The sequence below is a fragment of the Cervus elaphus genome, chromosome 33 (assembly GCF_910594005.1).
Source record: "Cervus elaphus chromosome 33, mCerEla1.1, whole genome shotgun sequence".
Lineage (NCBI taxonomy): Eukaryota > Metazoa > Chordata > Mammalia > Artiodactyla > Cervidae > Cervus > Cervus elaphus.
In genome coordinates this window covers 26716890-26737063 of record NC_057847.1, presented here as the reverse complement: position 1 = coordinate 26737063, position 20174 = coordinate 26716890, and the positions used below count along the sequence as shown (strand labels likewise).

Genomic DNA, 20174 nt, shown 5'->3' with positions numbered 1-20174 from the left:
TTTACTGTATGCAAATTATGTTGTTCAGTCACCCAGTTGTGTTGGACTCTTTGCTACCCCATGGACTGCAGCACACCAGGCCTCTCTGTCCCTCACCATCTCCCGAAGTTTGCCCAAGGTCATGTCCATTGCATCGGTGATGCCATCCAACCATCTCATCCTCTGATACCTCAATAAAAAATACATTAAAATTTTTTTTTTATGTCTGTAACCTTCAGATAAAGATCATCTATAGGAGCCTGAAAGCTCAATGTGGAGGTCTATTTCCTCCTCAAATGGCCTGAATAATCTTGCTCCTAGATTTTTAAAGATTTACCTGTAATGTTCATGTTTGCGATAAGATTTTGGTAGGAAAAAAAAATAGATTGTTGTTTCTGAATTGCCCAGAACTTAATATAATATTTAAGTATAACTTTTGTGCTAACTTCAATCACTTTTTCTATTTAGAAACTTTACCTCTATCCTGATGAGTTCTTTTTCTTTCCTTCCTTCTTTCTTTCCTTTTTTTTTTTTTTTTGTGAGAGGGAGAAGGGATGTCTATGTTTAGAATCACATGTATTAGCCTAGGACTCCAAAGAATTTTAAACAGCTTGCAGAGAATGTAATAGTGATTTCTCACAAAGAGATACTTAATTTAGCATTAACTGAGTGTTGTTTAGAATGTTATCTTCCCAGTGTAAGAGTTTCTGTTTTACTTGGCCAGTAATCTTAATTCAGAAAAATTTTTCATATAATTGGCAATGCAAAAGCAGTTCAAATGGAATGCTTTCTCATCGTCCATTAACCACATACTTGCTCCAAAATTATCCAGGTATTTCAGCAGCTGCCAAGATAAGTGGTACATATCCTGGGCGCTCAACAGAATTAGTTTTTTCATCAGTTTCCAATGCAAAAACTCCCCTCTCCCCAACAGAATCTCACCCACGTCTTGTAGGTTTGCCCTGAGGGGCAGATTATCTAGCTAGTAGAAAGGTTTTGCAATTCAGCCCCAGTGAAGAACTTCCCAGGGCTTCTGCTCCTGGTCCACTGCCTTTCCCCTATGGACTAGTAATTAGCACTCCCTAGAGATGTGCAGTGGAGAAGGCAATGGCACCCCACTCCAATACTCTTGCCTGGAAAATCCCATGAACGGAGGAGCCTGGTGGGCTGCACAGTTCATGGGGTCGTGAAGAGTCGGACATGACTGAGTGACTTCACTTTCACTTTTCACTTTCATGCATTGGAGAAGGCAATGGCAACCCACTCCAGTGTTCTTGCCTGGAGAGTCCCAGGGACCGGGGACCCTGGTGGGCTGCCGTCTATGGGGTCTCACAGAGTCGGACACGACTGAAGTGACAGCAGCAGAGATGTGCAGGGTACAAATCTGAACACTGGGGATCCTCTCGGGTGGGGGTCTAGTTGTGAAAAGAAACTCTGTGGTAGTCAGGACCTGCCCCGTGATTTTGCAAACAGAAGGGAGAAGGCTGTTTCTGATTTGGAAAGTGGCAGGCCTCCCCAGTCTTGAAGCCTAAGCCAGGGCTGGAGGGAAGTGTTTGTGATTCCAGATTCTGGCCTAATCAGTCAAGAAAAGGAGCTTACAGACAGTGAAATGGCACCATATTCACGTTTAACAATGGTCTTTTTCAACAAAGGAGAGGGAAACTGGCTCTGTTGGACTTATTGGAGACTCAGTATTTCCGTCTCTGCCAGGGAGTCCCACAAAAGAACTCGCAAGATAATTTGGACTACTTGTTGACTTTGGAAGGTGGAACTCCTCTGGACTGTAATTCTTACTTTTGTTAACCCATAACAAGGAAAGCTCAGGATTCAGAAAAGTCTGAGGGGAAAGCTACTCTTCATAGCACAATAGGTCTCCTTGGTTTAGTTCTGAACTCCACTACATGCTCTCTGTGTGATCTTGGTCGAGTTAACTTATCCTCCTGTACTTCAGCTTCCTCATCCAAGATAAGGCTCTCCGGCTGCCCATCAGATTTCATAGCCATTGTCCCTCCAGTAATCTGCTGGTTTCTGTTTGGAGGGCCACATCAGATCTGTTGAAACTGGAAAGGGCAGAATTGGTGCTGTCTAATCCATCTATGTAAGAAGATGTGAGTTTTTTTTACTTCTATTTACTTTATAAAAGCAGTTGTGGTTATGTTGCCACTTGGCTGCACCTTCTTTTTTCCAACAAAGTCCCTGGCAACAGAGTTAGTCAGTGTCCTCTGGGCCAAACTCCTGCCCAAGGAAGCTGCTTTGACACAGCCTGTCCATTCTGGCCAGGTTTCTATTCTAGACGCTCTTTAGACCTTCCTGCCTCACTCACCTTCTGGCCCGCTCCCTTAGATGGCTGCTAGATGACAGGTTGGCTAATGTAATAACAAATTGGAGCTCTGTTGGTGACCAATATTGGCAACAATAGTAATTATTTCTTTTTTTATATTGAATTTTTTTATTTTATTGAAGTATAGTTGATTTATAATGTTGTATTAATTTCTACCATACAGGAAATATATATGTGTCTGTGTGTTCAGACACTTCAGTAGTGTCTGTCTCTGTGCAACCCTATGGACTGTAGCCCGCCAGGCTCTTCTGTCCCTGGGATTCTCCAGGAAAGAATACTGGAGTGGGTTGCCATGCCCTCCTTCAGGGAGTCTTCCCAACCCAGGGATCGAACCTGCAATCCACATCTCTTACGTCTCCTGCATTGGCAAGTGGGTTCTTTACCACTAGTGCCTCCTGTAAAGTCCTATATATATGCATATATATTCTTTTTCATATTTTTCCATTATGGTTTATTATAGGATATTGAATATAGTTCTCTGTGCTATACAGCTGACCCTGTTTATCCAATCTATATATAGTACTTTGCATCTGCTAATCCAAAATTCCCAATCCATCCCTTCCGCAAGTAATTACGTCTTTGGGAACTCCTAATTTGGCTCTGGCACAGTGCTGAGTACTTTGTTTACATTATCTCATTTAGTCAAAATACAACAACCCACTTGTAGTTAAAAGAACACTAAGATCCAGACAGGTTACATAATTTGGCTGACAGCTCAGGTAGTTGGACTTTAAACTTGTGATCTTTCATCTCCCCTAGTGATGGCTCAATGTATGACCCTTTTCTATATTGTTTCCATTTTAATAGGAATCCTCAACACCTTAAACCAGATGAGTGAATAATAGAACCATTGCGACTGCCAGGGGTGAAATGAGTTTCAAAAAGGAGTCCTTCAAGGCCCCCATGGGCTCTCAGAGAATAGAGCTGTCTGCTTTTGATTTCTGCCTGTTGGGATGGAGAGTTGTTCACGGACATCCAAAATGACTCTTGAATGTTTCCGATTCAAATATCAATACCCACATTTCTGTCATTCACATCAAACCAAAATCAATAGCTCTCCCTAGCAAATTGAGTGGTTTTTAAATCAGAGCCAATATTCCCACTATCTGGTTCCTATCACTAGCAAGAAACTGAAAAGCTAGCAACTGGGCCTTTAAAATTCTATGTTAGGCTCATAAATATGTAGAATTTTTATTTTTAGTGATACTGTTGGTGATTTAATTCACCTCATTCATATGAGGTCCTTTCCAGTGATCTATTGGTTAAGACAACTTCTTCCCCAGCATTCCGTCCATGGTTGGGTCCTGTGGAAATCAATAATTTGTTTAAATCCTGGGAGTCGTGGAGAATGCTCTTGGACACCTCTGGCTCACCAAATGACAAAAATGCCAGGAATACCTTCATTTTTAAAATTTAAAATCAGTAGATTTTCATTTTTAAAAATTAAAATGGGTAATTTAAAACTGAGTAAAATTTAAAGAATTTCATTACTTCATTTGTAGATTACTTTTCTTAACTAAGGAACAATGAAATCATAGATACCCTGAAGATACCTAGGGCTTATATCAGGTGGCTCAGTGGTAAAGAACCCTTCTACCAGTGCAGGAGATGTAGGTTCGATCCCTGGGTTGGGAAGATCCCCTGGAGAAGGAAATGCCAAGCCACTCCAGTATCCTTGCCTGGGAAATCCCATGGGCAGAGGAGCCTTGTGGGCTGCAGTCCATGGAGTTATAGGAATTGGACACGACTTAGCAACTAAACCACCACTACCTTGACACATTAAGTTAATCATTTGGGTGCACACTTCATATTTCCTTTCTTTCTCTCCCAGCTTTGTAACCACCAGTACCTACTTTTTAATGAATGGATAATGCCCCTCTTGTCTTATAACTTCTCTGATTATAGTTTTATTACTTCTCTCGCTATCTTCTTTTATGGTTCAGGTAAAAGGCTTGCTTTAAGATAAGAGAAAAAGAAATTAAAAAATTAAAGGTCTATAACCCTACATGTTGATCCTGTTTCTCCACATTGGATTTTGGGGAACAAGAAACTGGGGCTGCAGGGGAGGACCTGTGACCACTTGTTATTTTGGTTGTATTGGCAAAGTCTTCACTGGCCCTGCTCCTTCTGGCCTATGGTCAATAGCTGGTCCCACTCTGGAGCTCTGACGACCAGCCAGTGAGTCCATCCTATACCTCCCAGTTGCCCTCCCTATTGCTTTCTCCTTCAACTTCAGACCCAGGCAGCTCCCCCAGAAAAATTCCTTAATCTGTCTAAGCCTCATTTTTCTCACTTGCCTGACGGGAAAATAAAGCTAACTTGCAGGGTCATTATAGGTATCAAATAAAACAGCACAGTGTCAGTACCCAGCAAGATGCCGAGAGCATAGTAAGCACCCCCAGCCTGGGCTCCCTCTGAAGCCCCTTCTCTATGCAGAGCTCCCCTCGGCCTCTGATTGGCAGGGACCTGCGGTCACAGAGGTGAAACAGAGGGTGTCAGGCATTTGCACCACAATTCAAGGTCTTTTAACTGTGCTTTTGACTAACTTCATTTCAAAACTTGGAAGGCAGAAAAAACAGAACTAAGTAAACTCGTCTTTTCTAAGGCTTTTTATTCTAGCCACTGCCTTGAGGAGGCTCTTGCTATTTCAGAGAAGAGCAATCATGACACCAAAGAGTCATTATCCTGCCCAGTTATCTCAGGGCTCACGTTGCCAAGGGTAGCAGTGGCTCCAAAATAAAGAAATACTGAGAGATTTGTCAATTCTGAGCGACTAATTTGACTTGTGTTAGCCAAGAGCAAGGTTTTCATGTTATTGAATAGAACTTTTCCTTCACTAATCGCCTCTCCACCTTGTGAACGTGGCCGGGCGAAGAGGGACCATCGCCTCAGGCCTGGGCCCTTCTTGGTTCTGCCATTCCCCTAGAAGCTTTCCTAAAACGTAGGGCCCCTCCAGCTTCCTGCTGAAGCCAACAGGCTTTCAACAGTCTCTTTGTTCCTGTTCTTCCGTTAATAATTGTGTCTGAGCTTGCTCAAGGAACATTCCAAGTCTGCTGGTGTGAAAGCATGTTTTGGTTTCGGGGTGTAAGGTACTTAGTGCATTATCCTTAATCTCTCAGAATCCTTTATTATCTAATAATATAAGACAGAAAATGAATTTATGATCCAGGGGTCAAATTTGGTGCACAGACATGGGCTTCTTTTTCTTTTTAATTGCATACACAGTGTTTACCCCCAAACATTTTTATTGATGCGTTTTTCTAAGAGCAAAGTTGAAAAAATGTTATAGCAATTCTTGCATACTCACCTCCTAGATTAAAACAGAAGTATTTAATTCTACTTGTTACATCTCTCTATCCTTTTAGCCATCTATCAATCCTTATTTTTTGATGCATTTTAAAGTAGTATGGAGATATCAGGATACTTTCTCCTAAATACTTCAGTAGGCTAGAATTTGATAAGAAATGCACACATGTTAAGTATACACACTTAAATTTTAACAAATGCATACACCTTTATAACCCAGCTCAGCTTCCCTGGTGGCTCAGTGGTAAAGAATTCGCCTGCTAATGCAGGAGATGTGGGTTCTAAGCCTGGGTCATGAAGATCCCCTGGAGAAGGAAATGGCAACCCACTCTAGTATTCTTGTCTGGGAAATCCCATGGACAGAGGAGCCTGGTGGGCTACAGACCATGGGGTCACAAAGAGTAGGACACAACTTAGCGACTAAACAACAGCGACAATATAATCCAAACTTCTATCAGTAGAGCATTAGCATCCTCGGAAATTCCCTTCGTGTGTCTTCCAAGTCAGTTGCCATCTGCAGAAGCAGCCACTTTTCTGAATATTTTCCACTGTAGGTTGGTTTTGTCTATTCTAGAAATTCATGTAAATTGAAGCCTTAGTTTGTTCTTTTTCTTGTACAAGATTTCACTCACTGTAATGCTTTTGCCATTTATCCATGTTGTTGCATGTATCAATAATTCATTCCTTTACATCGCTAAGTAATATCCCACTCTATAAAAATATCACAGTCCATCCATTCTCCAATTGATCAACACTTGGCCTGTTTCCAGTTTTCTTTAGCTATTATGATAAAGCTGCTCAGAACAATACCATACATATCTTTTTTCATTTCACTTGGGTAAATACTTAGGAGTAGAATTTGTGGGTCATAGAGTACATATATGGTTAGTTTTGTAATAAATTGCCAAAACTTTTCCAATAGTGATTTTACCATTTACTCCCACCGACAATCCAATAGCTCCAACTCACAATCAACATTTGATGTTCTCAGTCTTAGCCACCTGGTAGGTGTATAGTGTGGAGAAGGCAGTGGCACCCCACTCCAGTACTCTTGCCTGGAAAATCCCATGGACAGAGGAGCCTGGTAGGCTGCAGTCCAGGGGGTCACGAAGAGGCAGACATGACTGAATGACTTCACTTTCACTTTTCACTTTTATGCATTGGAGAAGGAAATGGCAACCCACTCCAGGGTTCTTGCCTGGAGAATCCCAGGGATGGGGTCGCACAGAGTCAGACACGACTGAAGTGACTTAGCAGCAGTAGCAGTAGCAGGTGTATAGTGGGATTTCATTGTGATTTTAATTTACATTCCCCTGATGACTAATGTTGTAGAGCACTTTTTCATTACATTATCGTTTTACTGAAAATTTAATTAACGTACTATCATTTAAAAAACGAAGAGGTTTCTTATAAGAACCAGATATCCAACTTTTTATGAAACGCTTAAGGACCTAGCAAGACTAGGCTCATATTCCCACATGGGAACAATCAACAGAAGATGAGTAGTGGCTGCCCCTTTAGGGCAGTTGCCCTTTAGGTCCCCAGAGAGTCTAACCCTTCCCTGATGCCTCCCCCAATGGTTGGGCCAGTTATCCATTGCCATATAGCCTCACATTTCCTGTTAAGAAGAAATGAAGCTATTTCTTGAATCTGTGTCATTATTAATACTGGGAAAGTGAAAGGTAGATCAAGAGAGTCTTATATTTCAAAATAGTGGGAAGACCACATTTCTTTGTGTCAATGGGGAAATATCCCTACAATGTTCAACATGTAAATTAAATGGGTCTATTTTGAAAGGTTACAATTTAAAGCTCTTAACTGCCTGCCTTTACTCATTTTTATCTGCCTGGCCCCTTTAAGGTGTGGAGTTTGCAACTTCTATTATAGAACACTTAGATTGATAAATGGTGTCTCAAGACTGCCCCGCCTGGGGGTTATTTAGATATAGAAAGAGATCTAATTTCATGTCCTCTTATTGATAAAGGGAAAAAAAAATTACAATAATACTTCATTGAGAATACTTCATGTGTTATAAAACATTGAGACTAAAAAAAAATTGCTTTACTTTCTCAAATTCTATAATTTTTCTTTTAATTCCAGGACTGTAAGTGGAAAATGTATATGGAGATGGATGGGGATGAAATTGCAATAACCTACATCAAAGATGTGACATTCAACACTAACCTACCTGATGCAGAGATTTTAAAGATGACAAAGGTAGGGTTCTATTTACGGCTTAAAAGCTTTTTTGAATTCACAGATATCAAACAAAGACATTAAAATACCCCAGTGGTGTGCTTTTGTGCTCATGATGTTCATACCAGCTCAGCTTCAAGCTGGCTGTTGAAAGGCACATTTTATTTAGCAGATTGAGATCATAATAGTTTTTTGTTAAAATTTCACTTATGCTGTGTGAACTAAAAAGTACTACAGAAAAGTGCTGTTTAATTTTTTTTAACTTTCTTCTACATTTCTTTAGGCATATTCTGTCATTTATTAAAGAAAAGAAAATGCTAATGATGAAAATATTTACCTTGAATTTTGGGTCATTTTAAACTTTCAAAAACTTGTCAGGAGAAAGATTTCTTGAATTTCTGGAAGAACTGGGATGAGATTATCCAAAAGGCACATATTGCAGTCTTCATGGTTTTCTTGAATTCACCCCTGTGAATTCCTGGAGTGACCAGACAGTATCTTACTACTCTGGGGTCAATAGTAGAAGCACAACCATTAAAACGCTGAAGACAGACCTAAAGAAATGGTTAGCTTCTCTTCAAAATAATCATACTGAAAACATACATATAAGACTTCAATTGTAGAAGGTCAACCACTCAGGTAAATAGCCACAATGTCAACAGGACAGTTACCCTAAGTCACAAAAGGCATGAACTCTACTACATGATCGACTGCATATTTGGTTTCAGTGAAGAAAATGAGGCTGGCAGCAACAAGCCAGGGTGCAGACACAAGTGAGGAAGTGAAAAGAGCCTTCAAATCCCCAGCATTAGACTTGCAAATGTGTTCCCTTCCCAGGCACGAGACTGCTAACCACCCAAGTGTAAAGAATCCACCTGCAATGAAGGAGACCAGGGTTCAATCCCCGGGTCGGGAAGATCCCCTGGAGAAGGAAATGGCAACCCACTCCAGTATCCTTGCCTGAAGAATTCTATGAATAGAGGAGCCTGGCAGGCTATAATCCATGGAGTGGCAAAAGAGTCAAACATGACTGAGCAACTAAGACTTTCACTTTTAATTTACAAGCATATGCATCAAGTAGATTGACGTGATATTCCTTGTTGGATTGCCCCTGTGTACTGGAAGTTATGTTATTTATCTGTAAAGGTTATGATCTGCTTTTGCCTTTCCCTTATTCTGTTGGGACAGACTGTGTTTTGGTGTCTGGGAGCCTGGACACACACAGACTTTCTCTTTCCTCCCCACCTGTTCTGTCTCTGGTTGCCACCAGTTTGTGGCTTCAGTGTCGCTGAGAAGAAGTCACTGCCTGCTAACGGAAGGAAGTCACTCAAAGCAAAAATAGCAGGGTGGAGTTATAAAACTGAACATAGGTGTTTCTGCTCTAAGGCTAATATATACATTCCAGAGGAACCATATCTTCCGCAAAATCACGCACCAACATTAACAAGGCTTATGGGAAAAAATAGGACTGGGCTGGACCATTCAAAATCTGCAGGACTTTTCAACATCAACAGAAACAATAAAAAGTCCTAATTAAGGAAAGAAAAAAATACCAAGATTGATTCTTGTCCCAGGAGAGACTAGAGGTTGGCTCCACACCTAGACAAACTTGGTCACTAACTCTCCTGCCTCCCATCTGTACCTCTAAGGGCCCATAGTCTTTCCTAAAAATCAATTTCTCTCCCCCAAGAGGCCTATGTCTCCCTCTTCCCTTTCCTCTGTAAACATGGCATTTAATCCTGAATTCTTGGAATTACTCATCTTCCCCTGGGTATCTCCCGTGTATACAGGAGATATAAATGCTAATAAACTTCTCTTTGTTTTCTCATGTTTAAAAAAAAAAAAAAAGCTCAGTTAAATCTCTACCAAATTTGCTTTGTACCCATCTCAGGATCAGCCAGTCATTTGCAACCTTAAATCTGCAATGACAGGCTGGGGGGTGGGAAGAGAGTGGAGATTCACCTCTAATAAAGACCACTTTCATCTCACTTAAAATAGGACCCAAAGCATAGGCTTGTTCATTACTCATTTATCTTAATGTAGCAGGGAAATGACCCACCCAACCCCAGTTTCATTTGCACCCACAATGTTGCTGGGTATCCTGATATAACCAGAAAGCAGAGTGGTTATGAAACCTCTAAACCAGCCACTGCTTGCACTCAGAAAAAGCACTTTAGGATCTTCTTAGATTGTTAAGGATTTCTCTTAATTGCGAAAAGCTTTCTGAGAAGTCTTCCAGTTATTAGCATGAGTTAATGATCTAATGATACAACTGAGAGATGCATGAGAAAAGAGAAGATTGTGGGAGACAAGATTAGCTGTTTACAAACATATAAAAGGATGTCTCATGAAAACCAAACGCCCAAAGATCAGACATTAGCATGTTGTGAGTAATCACATGGGAACCAACAGGGCTTTTCTAATAATCTGACATCATGGCGTTCATGACAGCCTGACATCACACCCTATTTGCCAATTGTTACTGCACAACTGGCCTCCAAGAAACCTACACGGTAGCAGGGCAGGCTGTATTAAGGCAGTTGTTGCTGTTTAGTCTCTAAGACATGTCTGACCTCTGTGACCCCATGACGGTAGCCCGCCAGGCTCCTCTGTCCACGGGATTTCCTAGGCAAGAAGACTGGAGTGAGGAGCCATTCCCTTCTCCAGGGGATCTTCCTGACCCGGGGGTTGAACCTGTGTCTCCTGCACTGCAGGCTGATTCTTTACTGCTGCGCCATCAGGGAAACCCACACTACAGCACCTTTCTATTTTTCAGCCCCCGTTTGTAATGGAGAAGTGGATCGTAGGAATAACGGAAAATCAGACTGTAGAATGCACTGTCACATATGAGGTAAGCCTGGGTAAGGGGCAGGGGAGAGGGGGCAAGGCTGTTGGCTTCACCATCAGTTTCTCCAAAGGGGTTGATTTGCTGCCTCAGGGTGTTTAGCGTTTATTGGAAGAGAACCAACACGAATATAGGAAGATCAATATAATTATTCTAACAAAGTAATGAAAGGAATGAATACAGGGTACTTACCTAGAGATTGAAGTAGTAATTCATTCATCAGTTAATGATTAAGCACCTTCTGAATACAAATGTATGCATGTGTGACATACTGGGGATATGGAACAGTGACCTAAAAAAAGCTCTGCCTTCTTGGTGCTTCGAATTGAAGGGTGAGGGTAGCTCAGTGAGTGATTCTTCACAAGGACAGGGTACAACTTCTACTACTACCATCAAAACCAGATTCCATATATTTAGTATATGAAAAAAATTGAAAAATGTTTAGAAAAACAATATATTTGTTTTAGATAAACAATATATTTGTTTTAGATAAACAAATATTTTAGAAATAGGTGCTATTAAAACTAAAATTCATATATTTAGCATTACCTACCAACAGGTACCATTCTGTGATTTGTTTGTTCAGTCGCCAAATCATGTCTGACTCTTTGTGACCCCATGGACTGCAGCACACCAGGCTCCTCTGTCCTCTACTGTCTCACAGAGTTTGCTCAAATTCATGTCCATTGAATAGGTAATGCTATCATTCTGTGATTAAGTGAAGTCGCTCAGTCATGTCCGATTCTTTGCAACCCCTTGGACTGTAGCCTACCAGGCTCCTCTGTTCATGGGATCCTCCAGGCAAGAATACTGGAGTGGGTTGCCATTTCCTTCTCCAGGGAATCTTCCTGACCGAGGGATTGAACCTGGGTCTCCCGCATTGCAGGCAGACGCTTTACCCTCTGAGCCACCAGGGAAGCCCATTCTGTGATTAGGGTAGAATAAATCTAAACCTGTACTTTCTGAAGGTTTATATATACTCCAGTGGAGGGTGATAGATAATAAATAGATAAATAAATTAGTAATGTCAGAGTGATAAGTGAGAACCAGAAAACAGTGAGACTCGGGGCATTAGATTCAGTGGTCAGGGAAAACCCTTCTTCTCAGTGTGAGGCAGCAAGGAACAGCAGAGGAAGGGCAAGCACAAGTCTGGAGCACAGAGGACATGAGAAGACTAGAGAGGCGGGCGGAGCCGAGCACAGAGCCTCCTGGGGCCGAGGTGAGGAGTTTGGATTCACTGTAACACCACGTGGCTGTTTTAAGGATTCTGCTGCTTTAAATGATCTAATCATGTTTTTGAAAAGAGCAAGATCTTTACGTGGTAGAACAATCTGCTTCACAAGGTAGAGAAACCCTGGTTTTCTCTACCTGGGAATGGGATAGAGGGAAATAGTTATAGCAGTCTAGGCACATATGGAGATGTGGTTAGTATGAATGTAGTTAGTATCCAGCTACCCTTAGTAGCATATATGTAGTATGTAGTTAGTATGCGGCTACCCTCAGCAGTATGTATATAGCATGTAGTTAGTATGCAGCTACCCTCAATAGGACATGCCTTTCATTCATTCACTCTCTTATTCATCTAAGAAACATTTAGCAAGGATTTACGGGCTCAGACAGTAAAGCGTCTGTCCGCAATGCGGGAGACCTGGGTTCAGTCCCAGGGTCAGGAAGATCCCCTGGAGAAGGAAATGGCAACCCACTCCAGTACTCTTGCCTGGAAAATCCCATGGACTGAAGAGCCTGGTGGGCTACAGTCCATGGGGTCACGAAGAGTCGGACACGATTGAGTGACTTCACCTTCACCTTCACCTTTTACCATGACCTAGATACTGTAAGCGGAGAAGGCAATGGCACCCCACTCCAGTACTCTTGCCTGGAAACTCCCATGAATGGAGGAGGCTGGTAGGCTGCAGTCCATCGGGTCGCAAAGAGTCAGACACGACTGAGCGACTTCACTTTCACTTTTCACTTTCATGCATTGGAGAAGGAAATGGCAACCCACTCCAGTGTTCTTGCCTGGAGAATCCCAGGGACGGGGGAGCCTGGTGAGCTGCTGTCTATGGGGTTGCACAGAGTCGGACACGACTGAAACGACTTAGCAGCAGCAGCAGCAGCAGATACTGTAAGAGGAACTTAAACCTGTGTTATTTCAGTAACCTTGTACAAATACTCAAAGGTAAGGAGCACTACCTTCATGGCAGCTAGGGAAAACCGGCTCAGAGAGATGAAAGGTGGTCCCAAGGTCTGGGGTGGTCAATGAGAATCCATGGGGTCACCAAGTTCCTCCGAGTGTGAATACAGTTTCCAGCCGTCCTTGGCTGTTGTAGCCATTCCCTTCCCAACAGTAAGATGAGGGAAATCAGCCTTGAAAGGACTTTATATGCTGCTGCATAGGGATGGTTTTCTGAGCTGCCACGGATTAGCGTTTTAACATAAAAAGTCCAAAGTCTGGCCAGTCCACTTATTCAGGGTGACCCGATATTGGAAGCCAATTAGGATGACAGCAATGATTTATCCTCCCCAGCCAGGGTACACTGCCTGTAGGAACGAGGCACCTGAGAAATAGCCTTAATTGTCAAAGTGTGGCTTACAGGGCACAGACCTAAATAAAAGTCAACTGGTCTTGAGAAACTGGGAATCTGGACTATTCTATAGCCTGTTGACCAGTCTCCAGTACCAAGGAAAAGCCCTCTTTTTAGTAACTGGACAATAATAACAGCCAGTTTTCATCTCTGCCTACCTTAGCTCTGGAGACACGCCTCACCAAATTATTCTTTTCTCTTTCTCTTTCCCCTGCCTCCTCCTCCTCTCCTTCTCAGACTCTAGGATGATGTGATAATTGTGTCAGTAACAGTCACTTCAGGGCTTTTTAAAAAATATGTATTTTCATAACCTTATCACATCCTGAGCGGTTCTTCAATCCAGTCTGATTTGTGGCACCTGGTGATGAAGGGGTAATTGGTCCCACCAACCTACCCATACAGTTACCCAGATGACCACAGGCAGTCCTGAGCAAAACAGTGGTCAGATTTTATTTATTCAGCAAAATATCTGTTTTCAACTACTATAAATGAAAGACATTGTTTTTCATTACTCATTAAACAAAGAGGTAAGTTGAGATTTACCAACAGATTCTCAGAGAAGACAACCACCTTTTTAAATTACTGTAGTCCACTAAGGAATAAAGTGGTTAAATTTTTTTATTTTAACCATATTACCATATTGACGCAAACAGTGCAAATATTTTACCCGGTGCATTATGATAGTGTTCTAAAGAGTTACCTTGAATGGATAATGAGAACCTGATTTTCTTTCCTGTTTTATAAGCATGTGGGTTTCTCTCCCTATTTTTTTTTTCACAGAGCGATGTTAGAGCTCCAAAAAGCACTAAACACATCCATTTGATTCAATGGAGTAGAACGAAACCTCAGGATGAAGTGAAGGCTGTCCAGCTTGCCATTCAGACGTCATTCCCCAACTCAGAGGGCACCCCTGGAAGCAGGTCTGACTCAAGTAAGTTAGCTGTGCTCTAGACAGGTTCCAAAATGGAAATGTCAAAAGTCTCACATCAGGAATAAGGACCAGTCTGTAAGTTCATATAGATTTCTTTCTTTCTTTTTTTTTTTTTTTTGCTGTGTGTACAGCTTGCAGGATCTTAGTTCCCCAACCAGGGATCAAACCTATGTCCCCTACTGTGGAAGAGTAGAATCCTAACCACTGGGTTAGGGAATCCTTATTTACTTATTTAGCTGTGTTGGGTCTTAGTTATGGCATGTGGGATCTTTTAGTTCAGGCATTTGAAGTCCTAGTTGCAGCATGTGAGATCTAGCTTTCCGGCCAGGGATCAAACCTGAGCACCCTGCATTGGGAACAGAGTCTTAGCCACTGGACCACCAGGGAAGTTCCCCCCATAGAGATTTCTAATATCATGCATGCATGCATGCAAAGTCAATTCAGCTGTGCCCGATTCTTTGTGACTTTATGGACTATATACAGCCCGCCAGGCTGCTCTGTCCATGCAATTCTCCAGGCAAGAGTACTGGAGTGGGCTGCCATGCCCTCCTTCAGGGTATCTTCTTGACCCAGGGATCGAACCTGTGTCTCCTGCAGGTCCTGCATTACAGGCAGATTCTTTACCACTGAGCCACTGGGGAAGCCCTCTAATATCATACTTCCTCCTACTTTTAGAATATTGGCTTTATACACAGATTATATGGAAGGTAGAAATTATGGGCTTGGAAATAAGAACGTATTATAATAAAGTTCCATATTCAAGTAACTATCATAGAAGATACAAATCAATGATTAAGTCCTATTGAAAAATACGTATGTATATTTATACACATATATATTTAGTTTCCAAGACTGTAGATAAAGATAAGAATCCTCTTCCATGTCCAGCACACATTCCTATGAAGTTACTGCTGTCACTGGGGCAACCTCTTGCATCCTTAACACCATAGATCCATCAAAGCAAAAGAATGACAGGGCAAGCAAGAGAGAGGGCTGGGCATGGGAGGGGGGGGTGATAAAAGTAAGGGAGGGAGGAAGGAAAGGAGGATGGAGAAAGAGAAACATGAAATACATATGCTGGGTAGTGATGATAATAATTACAGATGCTATAAAGAAGCCATTTAGACATGACTTAGAGTAAGACAGGCTGCCTTGCTGATGAACTGGTCATTATTTGCTAGCTTCAGGGGAAAAGTTCTGACCTTCACCTTGGCAGACCCAGAAATTCTAATAGAACCCAGACTCAGGCTAACAAACACTCAGGAGCTGGATACATAAACCCCTGTGCAAATCACCTTTTGCCATGAGAAACATACCAACAACCAACCAAACCAACAAACCAAACAACACCTGTTTTCTGACCAATGCCTCTTTTTCCCAATAAGAAAATACCTTTGATGGAGAAGGAGATGGCAACCCACTCCAGTGTTCTTGCCTAGGAAATCCCATGAACAGAGGGGCCTAGTGGGCTATGGACCATGGGGTTGCAAAAGAGTCCGACTCGATTTAGCAACTAAACAACAATTAATCAGGGTTCAAATGCGTGTGCTTCCATGATCCAACCAACACAGCAGTTTAAATCCCTCACTTGCTACACTGTAATAGAAATAAACTCTTTAAAAAAAAAGAAAAGAAAATATCCCTGAGAAGTCATAACAGAAGGTTCTTTGGTGGCATGGAAACAAAGCGCCCTGATGGCTACTGTCACTGAGTTATGAGTGTGTCCTCCACGGTGAGGACTGGCTTACCAAGCACATCAGGTGTTTTAAATGCTCACGGGCCGGGGGCCCCAGGATCCTGGGTGGTATTCTAAACCCAGCAACAAATTCTGTCACAGCATGCTAGACCTGCCTTGCTTTGTCAGCATGGTTGATTGGGTTATTTTTCTTTCTCATTCTAAAGTTCTTAAACCATGGGTTTTAACTATACTAAAATTTACCATCTCCCATCACAAGAAGTCCAGAGGTAGGCCGGGCTCCAGGTACAGTAAGATAAGGAGCTCAATGAGCCTTGCCTGCTTTCTACTCTGTCATCCTTAACAGGTTGCCTTGGTCCTCGGCCTAGCTCCTCTCACATTCACAGTCATCACATAAAGATATGGTAACGCCCACAGGAAATAAGAGGTCAATCCCTTCCCTATTCTCATTCTCATGCTTGGGAGGAAGACTTGCTTAGAGACCCCTTTGCAGACTACCTTTCAGGTCACCTTTTTGGCCAGAGCTGAGCACCTTGTTCATTCTTAACCATGGCATCATGTGTCTGGCTTGGACTAATCAAAGTCTGCCTTAGAGCTGGATGTGATCAGCTTCCCCAGTGCTCATGGCTCCATGTAGGGGGCTGGACACTGAGCAAAATTAGCATTCTGTTGGAAGCTAAGATTTCGGGAAGGTCCGAGTGAAGCGAAAGAAGCATGTGATGGCTGACTGAAGCCTGTGAGCCTGAACACAGGAGGTTGCCTGTGTCTGGATGCATCCCTCACCTGAGAGGCGTGAGGCATCGTGCTGGCAGAGGGAGTGGGCATGCTCTGTTCCTCTCCAGGAGCCCCACTGACACAAGCAGGGCCAGAGTAGCTCAGGGAGGATACCAGGGAACTCAGGGATGTGGGCAATGCAGGCCCCAGGGAAGACAGAGAAGATCCAAGGTGGAAGGAACTTGCTTATTCACTGAAATATAGTTTACTAAGTGGCTGTTAATTAAGCATTTTCTTTTACTGTAACTTCTTCCTGTTTGCCACAAAGCTTCATTTTTCAGGCAGAAAACATTTCTTATTCCTGAACCTCAGGAATCTCTCCTCCGGAGATATAAACTTTCTTCCAATCTCTGTCTCAACCATTAGAACCTAATCTCCTTTATCTGCATTTAGGGTTCTTGAGGATTTAAAAGTGCTGGTTAGCAAAAAGCCTTTTGTTGACTAAACATGACCCTGCCATCCAAAGACACTTAAACAGTCATTTCTAGAAGTGACAACATGGCTAAGATGGGGAGAAGATAGAATTTAGACACAGGAGTATTAGCTGAGTGACCATGGGTCTGGTGATTTCACCTCTCAAGTGTCAGTCTCCTCCATTATAGAATGATGTTATTAGTATTGACCTGAGAAGATGGCTCAGTGGTAAAGAATCTGCCTGCCAATGCAGGAGCCACAGGAGACTCGAGTTCGATCCCTGCGTGGGGAAGATCCCTTGGAGGAGGAAATGGCAACCCGCTTCCAGTAGTCTTGCCTGGAGAATCCCATGGACTGGGGAGTTTGGCAGGCCACAGTCCATGGGGTCACGAAGAGTCAGACACGATTGAGTGTCTGATCACGGTTTCTAAGAAGATGCCAGGGAGGTTAAGTGATATATTATAAGAAAAGCCTTTGGAACAGTGCCAGCATATAGCATACATTTGGTAAGTATAAATGCCCTTATTTTTTTTAATAAATATTTATAATAAAGGAAATGTTCTGATACCTAGCCTAGAATTATGAATGGTAAGGCTTAGAGGTTCCCAAAGAGGTTTGAAATTTTGTGAGACAGCTTATGAATTAGGCATGCAGCTTTACTGTGGCTTAAAAGATGCCCATTTCCATTTCTTCCACAGGCGCTGATTGCCAGTGGCTGGATACTCTGAGGATGCGGCAGATTGCATCCAGCACTTCCCTACAGCGCTCCCAGAGCAACCCCATCCTGGGGTCCCAGTTCTTCCCCTATTTCAATGACCAGGACTCCTATGCAGCTGCGGTGAGGCGGACCCAGGTGCCCATGAAGTATCAACAGATTACACCTATAAACCAGTCCAGAAGCTCCTCTCCTACTCAGTACGGATTGACCAAAAACTTCTCTTCTCTGCATCTTAACTCCAGGGATAGTGGCTTTTCCAGTGTTAATACCGACAGCTCTTTAGAGAGGGGGCGATACTCTGGTAGAAGCAGGAACAAATATGATCGAGTTAGCCACTCACTCAATTCTTCTCCGAGAGGAAGACACAGTGGGAAAAGTCAGCATTCCACTCCTTCAAGAGAAAGATATTCTGGAAAATTCTACAGGGTTTCTCAGTCAGCACTCAATGCTCACCAGTCACCTGACTTCAAGAGAAGCCCAGATGCCTCCCATCAACCCAGGACCATCCCAGGGATGCCTTTGTGCACTGACACGGACTCACGAGCCAATGAGGAGGAGAGCAAAGTCAGTGAAGGGGGATGGACAAAGGTGGAATACCGCAAGAAACCCCACAGGCCCTCCCCTGCCAAGACCAACAGAGAAAGACCCAGAGGAAACTTCCGAGGAAGGAGAAACTTTTGATGAATTGAACTAGTTGAGCTTTTCTTAGTATTTTTTTTTTTTAATGTAATGGATTTTGATAATGTGCTGCCTTCAGATAAAATTAACAAAAGACAATGTTTCCCTTCTGGGGGTTTAGAAAATACCTTTTAAGAGAGCCTATAACCAAAACAAGGCCAAAATTGTGGATGTTGGTTGTCCATTGTAAGTAACTGGACTTAAAACATAACTATATGTATTTTATTCCCCTGAATTAACATCTTTAGAGAAGGGAATATACCACTGTGTTACCCTAGCCGCTGCTTTTTTGGTTAGCAGGGCCTGGACTAGGGTGAACTTAAATGCAGAAACTTAGCTTAAATAGGGCACTCATCTTGGGTGAAAATTTAAGGAGGAATCGAAAAGCTCAATAATCAAGATTAATAATATTCTAGTGCAATATTTAAATAATATTCTAGTGCCATATTTAAATAAGTGAAAATTAATGCAAAAAATTGTGATAAAAAAATCGAGATTCTGGAGAAAGACAGATCAGTATTACTGTGTTTTTCCTTTTGTCTAAGGCTCCAGTATGGCTTGGCAAAACACTCTTACTGATCCTGTCTTTATTTAAAAATCTTATATTAATATTTTGTTCATCATGTATTCTTTGCATTAATTTTCTCTTTCAAAAATATTGCATTAAAATATCATTTATTTTGATTACTCAGGTGGGGCTTCTTTAATGCTTCCTTAAATTGTGTGCCCAAGGCAAGTACCTCACTTGCCTTACCCAATCTCCACACAGCCGGTTAGTATTTATTTTAGTAAGACATTTGGGTTTTTATCTTAGTCAGAGCTGAATTGACTTGGCTTGTCATTTTTAGGCAATAAAAAAGGTTACTGGATTTAATGTTGATCATATTGCCACATATTATTCCATGAGACTCATCAGAAACCAGAAATCTAAACTGCTTAGGAGATTTGTGGTTATTTCTTTCCCAAATCTCCCAGGGACTGCAATCAAATATTATTTTCTACATTTTGCCAAAGGAGGAGCCAAGAGGGGAAAACAGAGGTCTGTAAAGTCCTCTTGGGATGTCAGAACTTTAAAATCTAAAAGAAAACAGACACAGAACAGGATGATAACATCACAAGCTAAAAGTCAGAGAAATTTAAAATTACTATGATCCTTGTTAGAGCAAGACAGTAAATACCATCCTTGGAGCAAGAAAGCTGTAAGCAGCTGGGGGTAAAGAGGTGAGTGGTATGGGTGGGAGGAAGCTGACTACAGTTTAGGACAGGCATTGTGGGATCTGGCTTGGGAAATCCTTCATATTTTTACAAATCAAAAAAGCCTGGTGGCAACAAACGTATTATATGTCAAATGAATAAATGTTACTTTCAGTACATTCTGAGTTTCTACTCAACATTCACTAGCTCTGAATATCAACCGTTCTTTGCCATGCATAGAATTCTCAGTGCTCTGCCTAAATCCGATTCTGGGGAATTGCCAGTGTTGGGGGTGGTTCTCTTTTAATAGAAACCAGCCATCAAGTACATGCATATATTCCCAGAGTAACTGCCCTGCTCTAATATGGTCCTTGGGGCCTGGGGTTGGTTTGGGCAGCATTAAAGAATCCCATGGATAGAGGAGCCTGGCAGGTTACAGTCCATGGGGTCGCAAGAGTTGGACACAACTTAGCAACTAAACCACCAACACCACAAAATCTAGGTTATAGGAAACAAC

At 42.1% G+C, this 20174-nt stretch overlaps 1 protein-coding gene across 2 annotated transcripts in view; it reads left to right on the top strand.

Annotated features, from left to right (window-relative positions):
- MAP3K20 (mitogen-activated protein kinase kinase kinase 20) overlaps positions 1–19837 on the top strand; it is a 163029-nt gene extending 143192 nt beyond the window's left edge. For both annotated transcript variants that reach the window (XM_043894834.1, XM_043894835.1), the window contains exons 17-20: positions 7727–7843; positions 10599–10673; positions 14033–14183; positions 17766–19837. In XM_043894834.1, coding sequence (XP_043750769.1) covers positions 7727–7843; positions 10599–10673; positions 14033–14183; positions 17766–18466 — 1044 coding nt within the window. In that variant the 3' untranslated portion in view covers positions 18467–19837. The remainder of the gene's footprint in view (positions 1–7726; positions 7844–10598; positions 10674–14032; positions 14184–17765) is intronic.
- Positions 19838–20174: the final 337 nt, after the last annotated feature.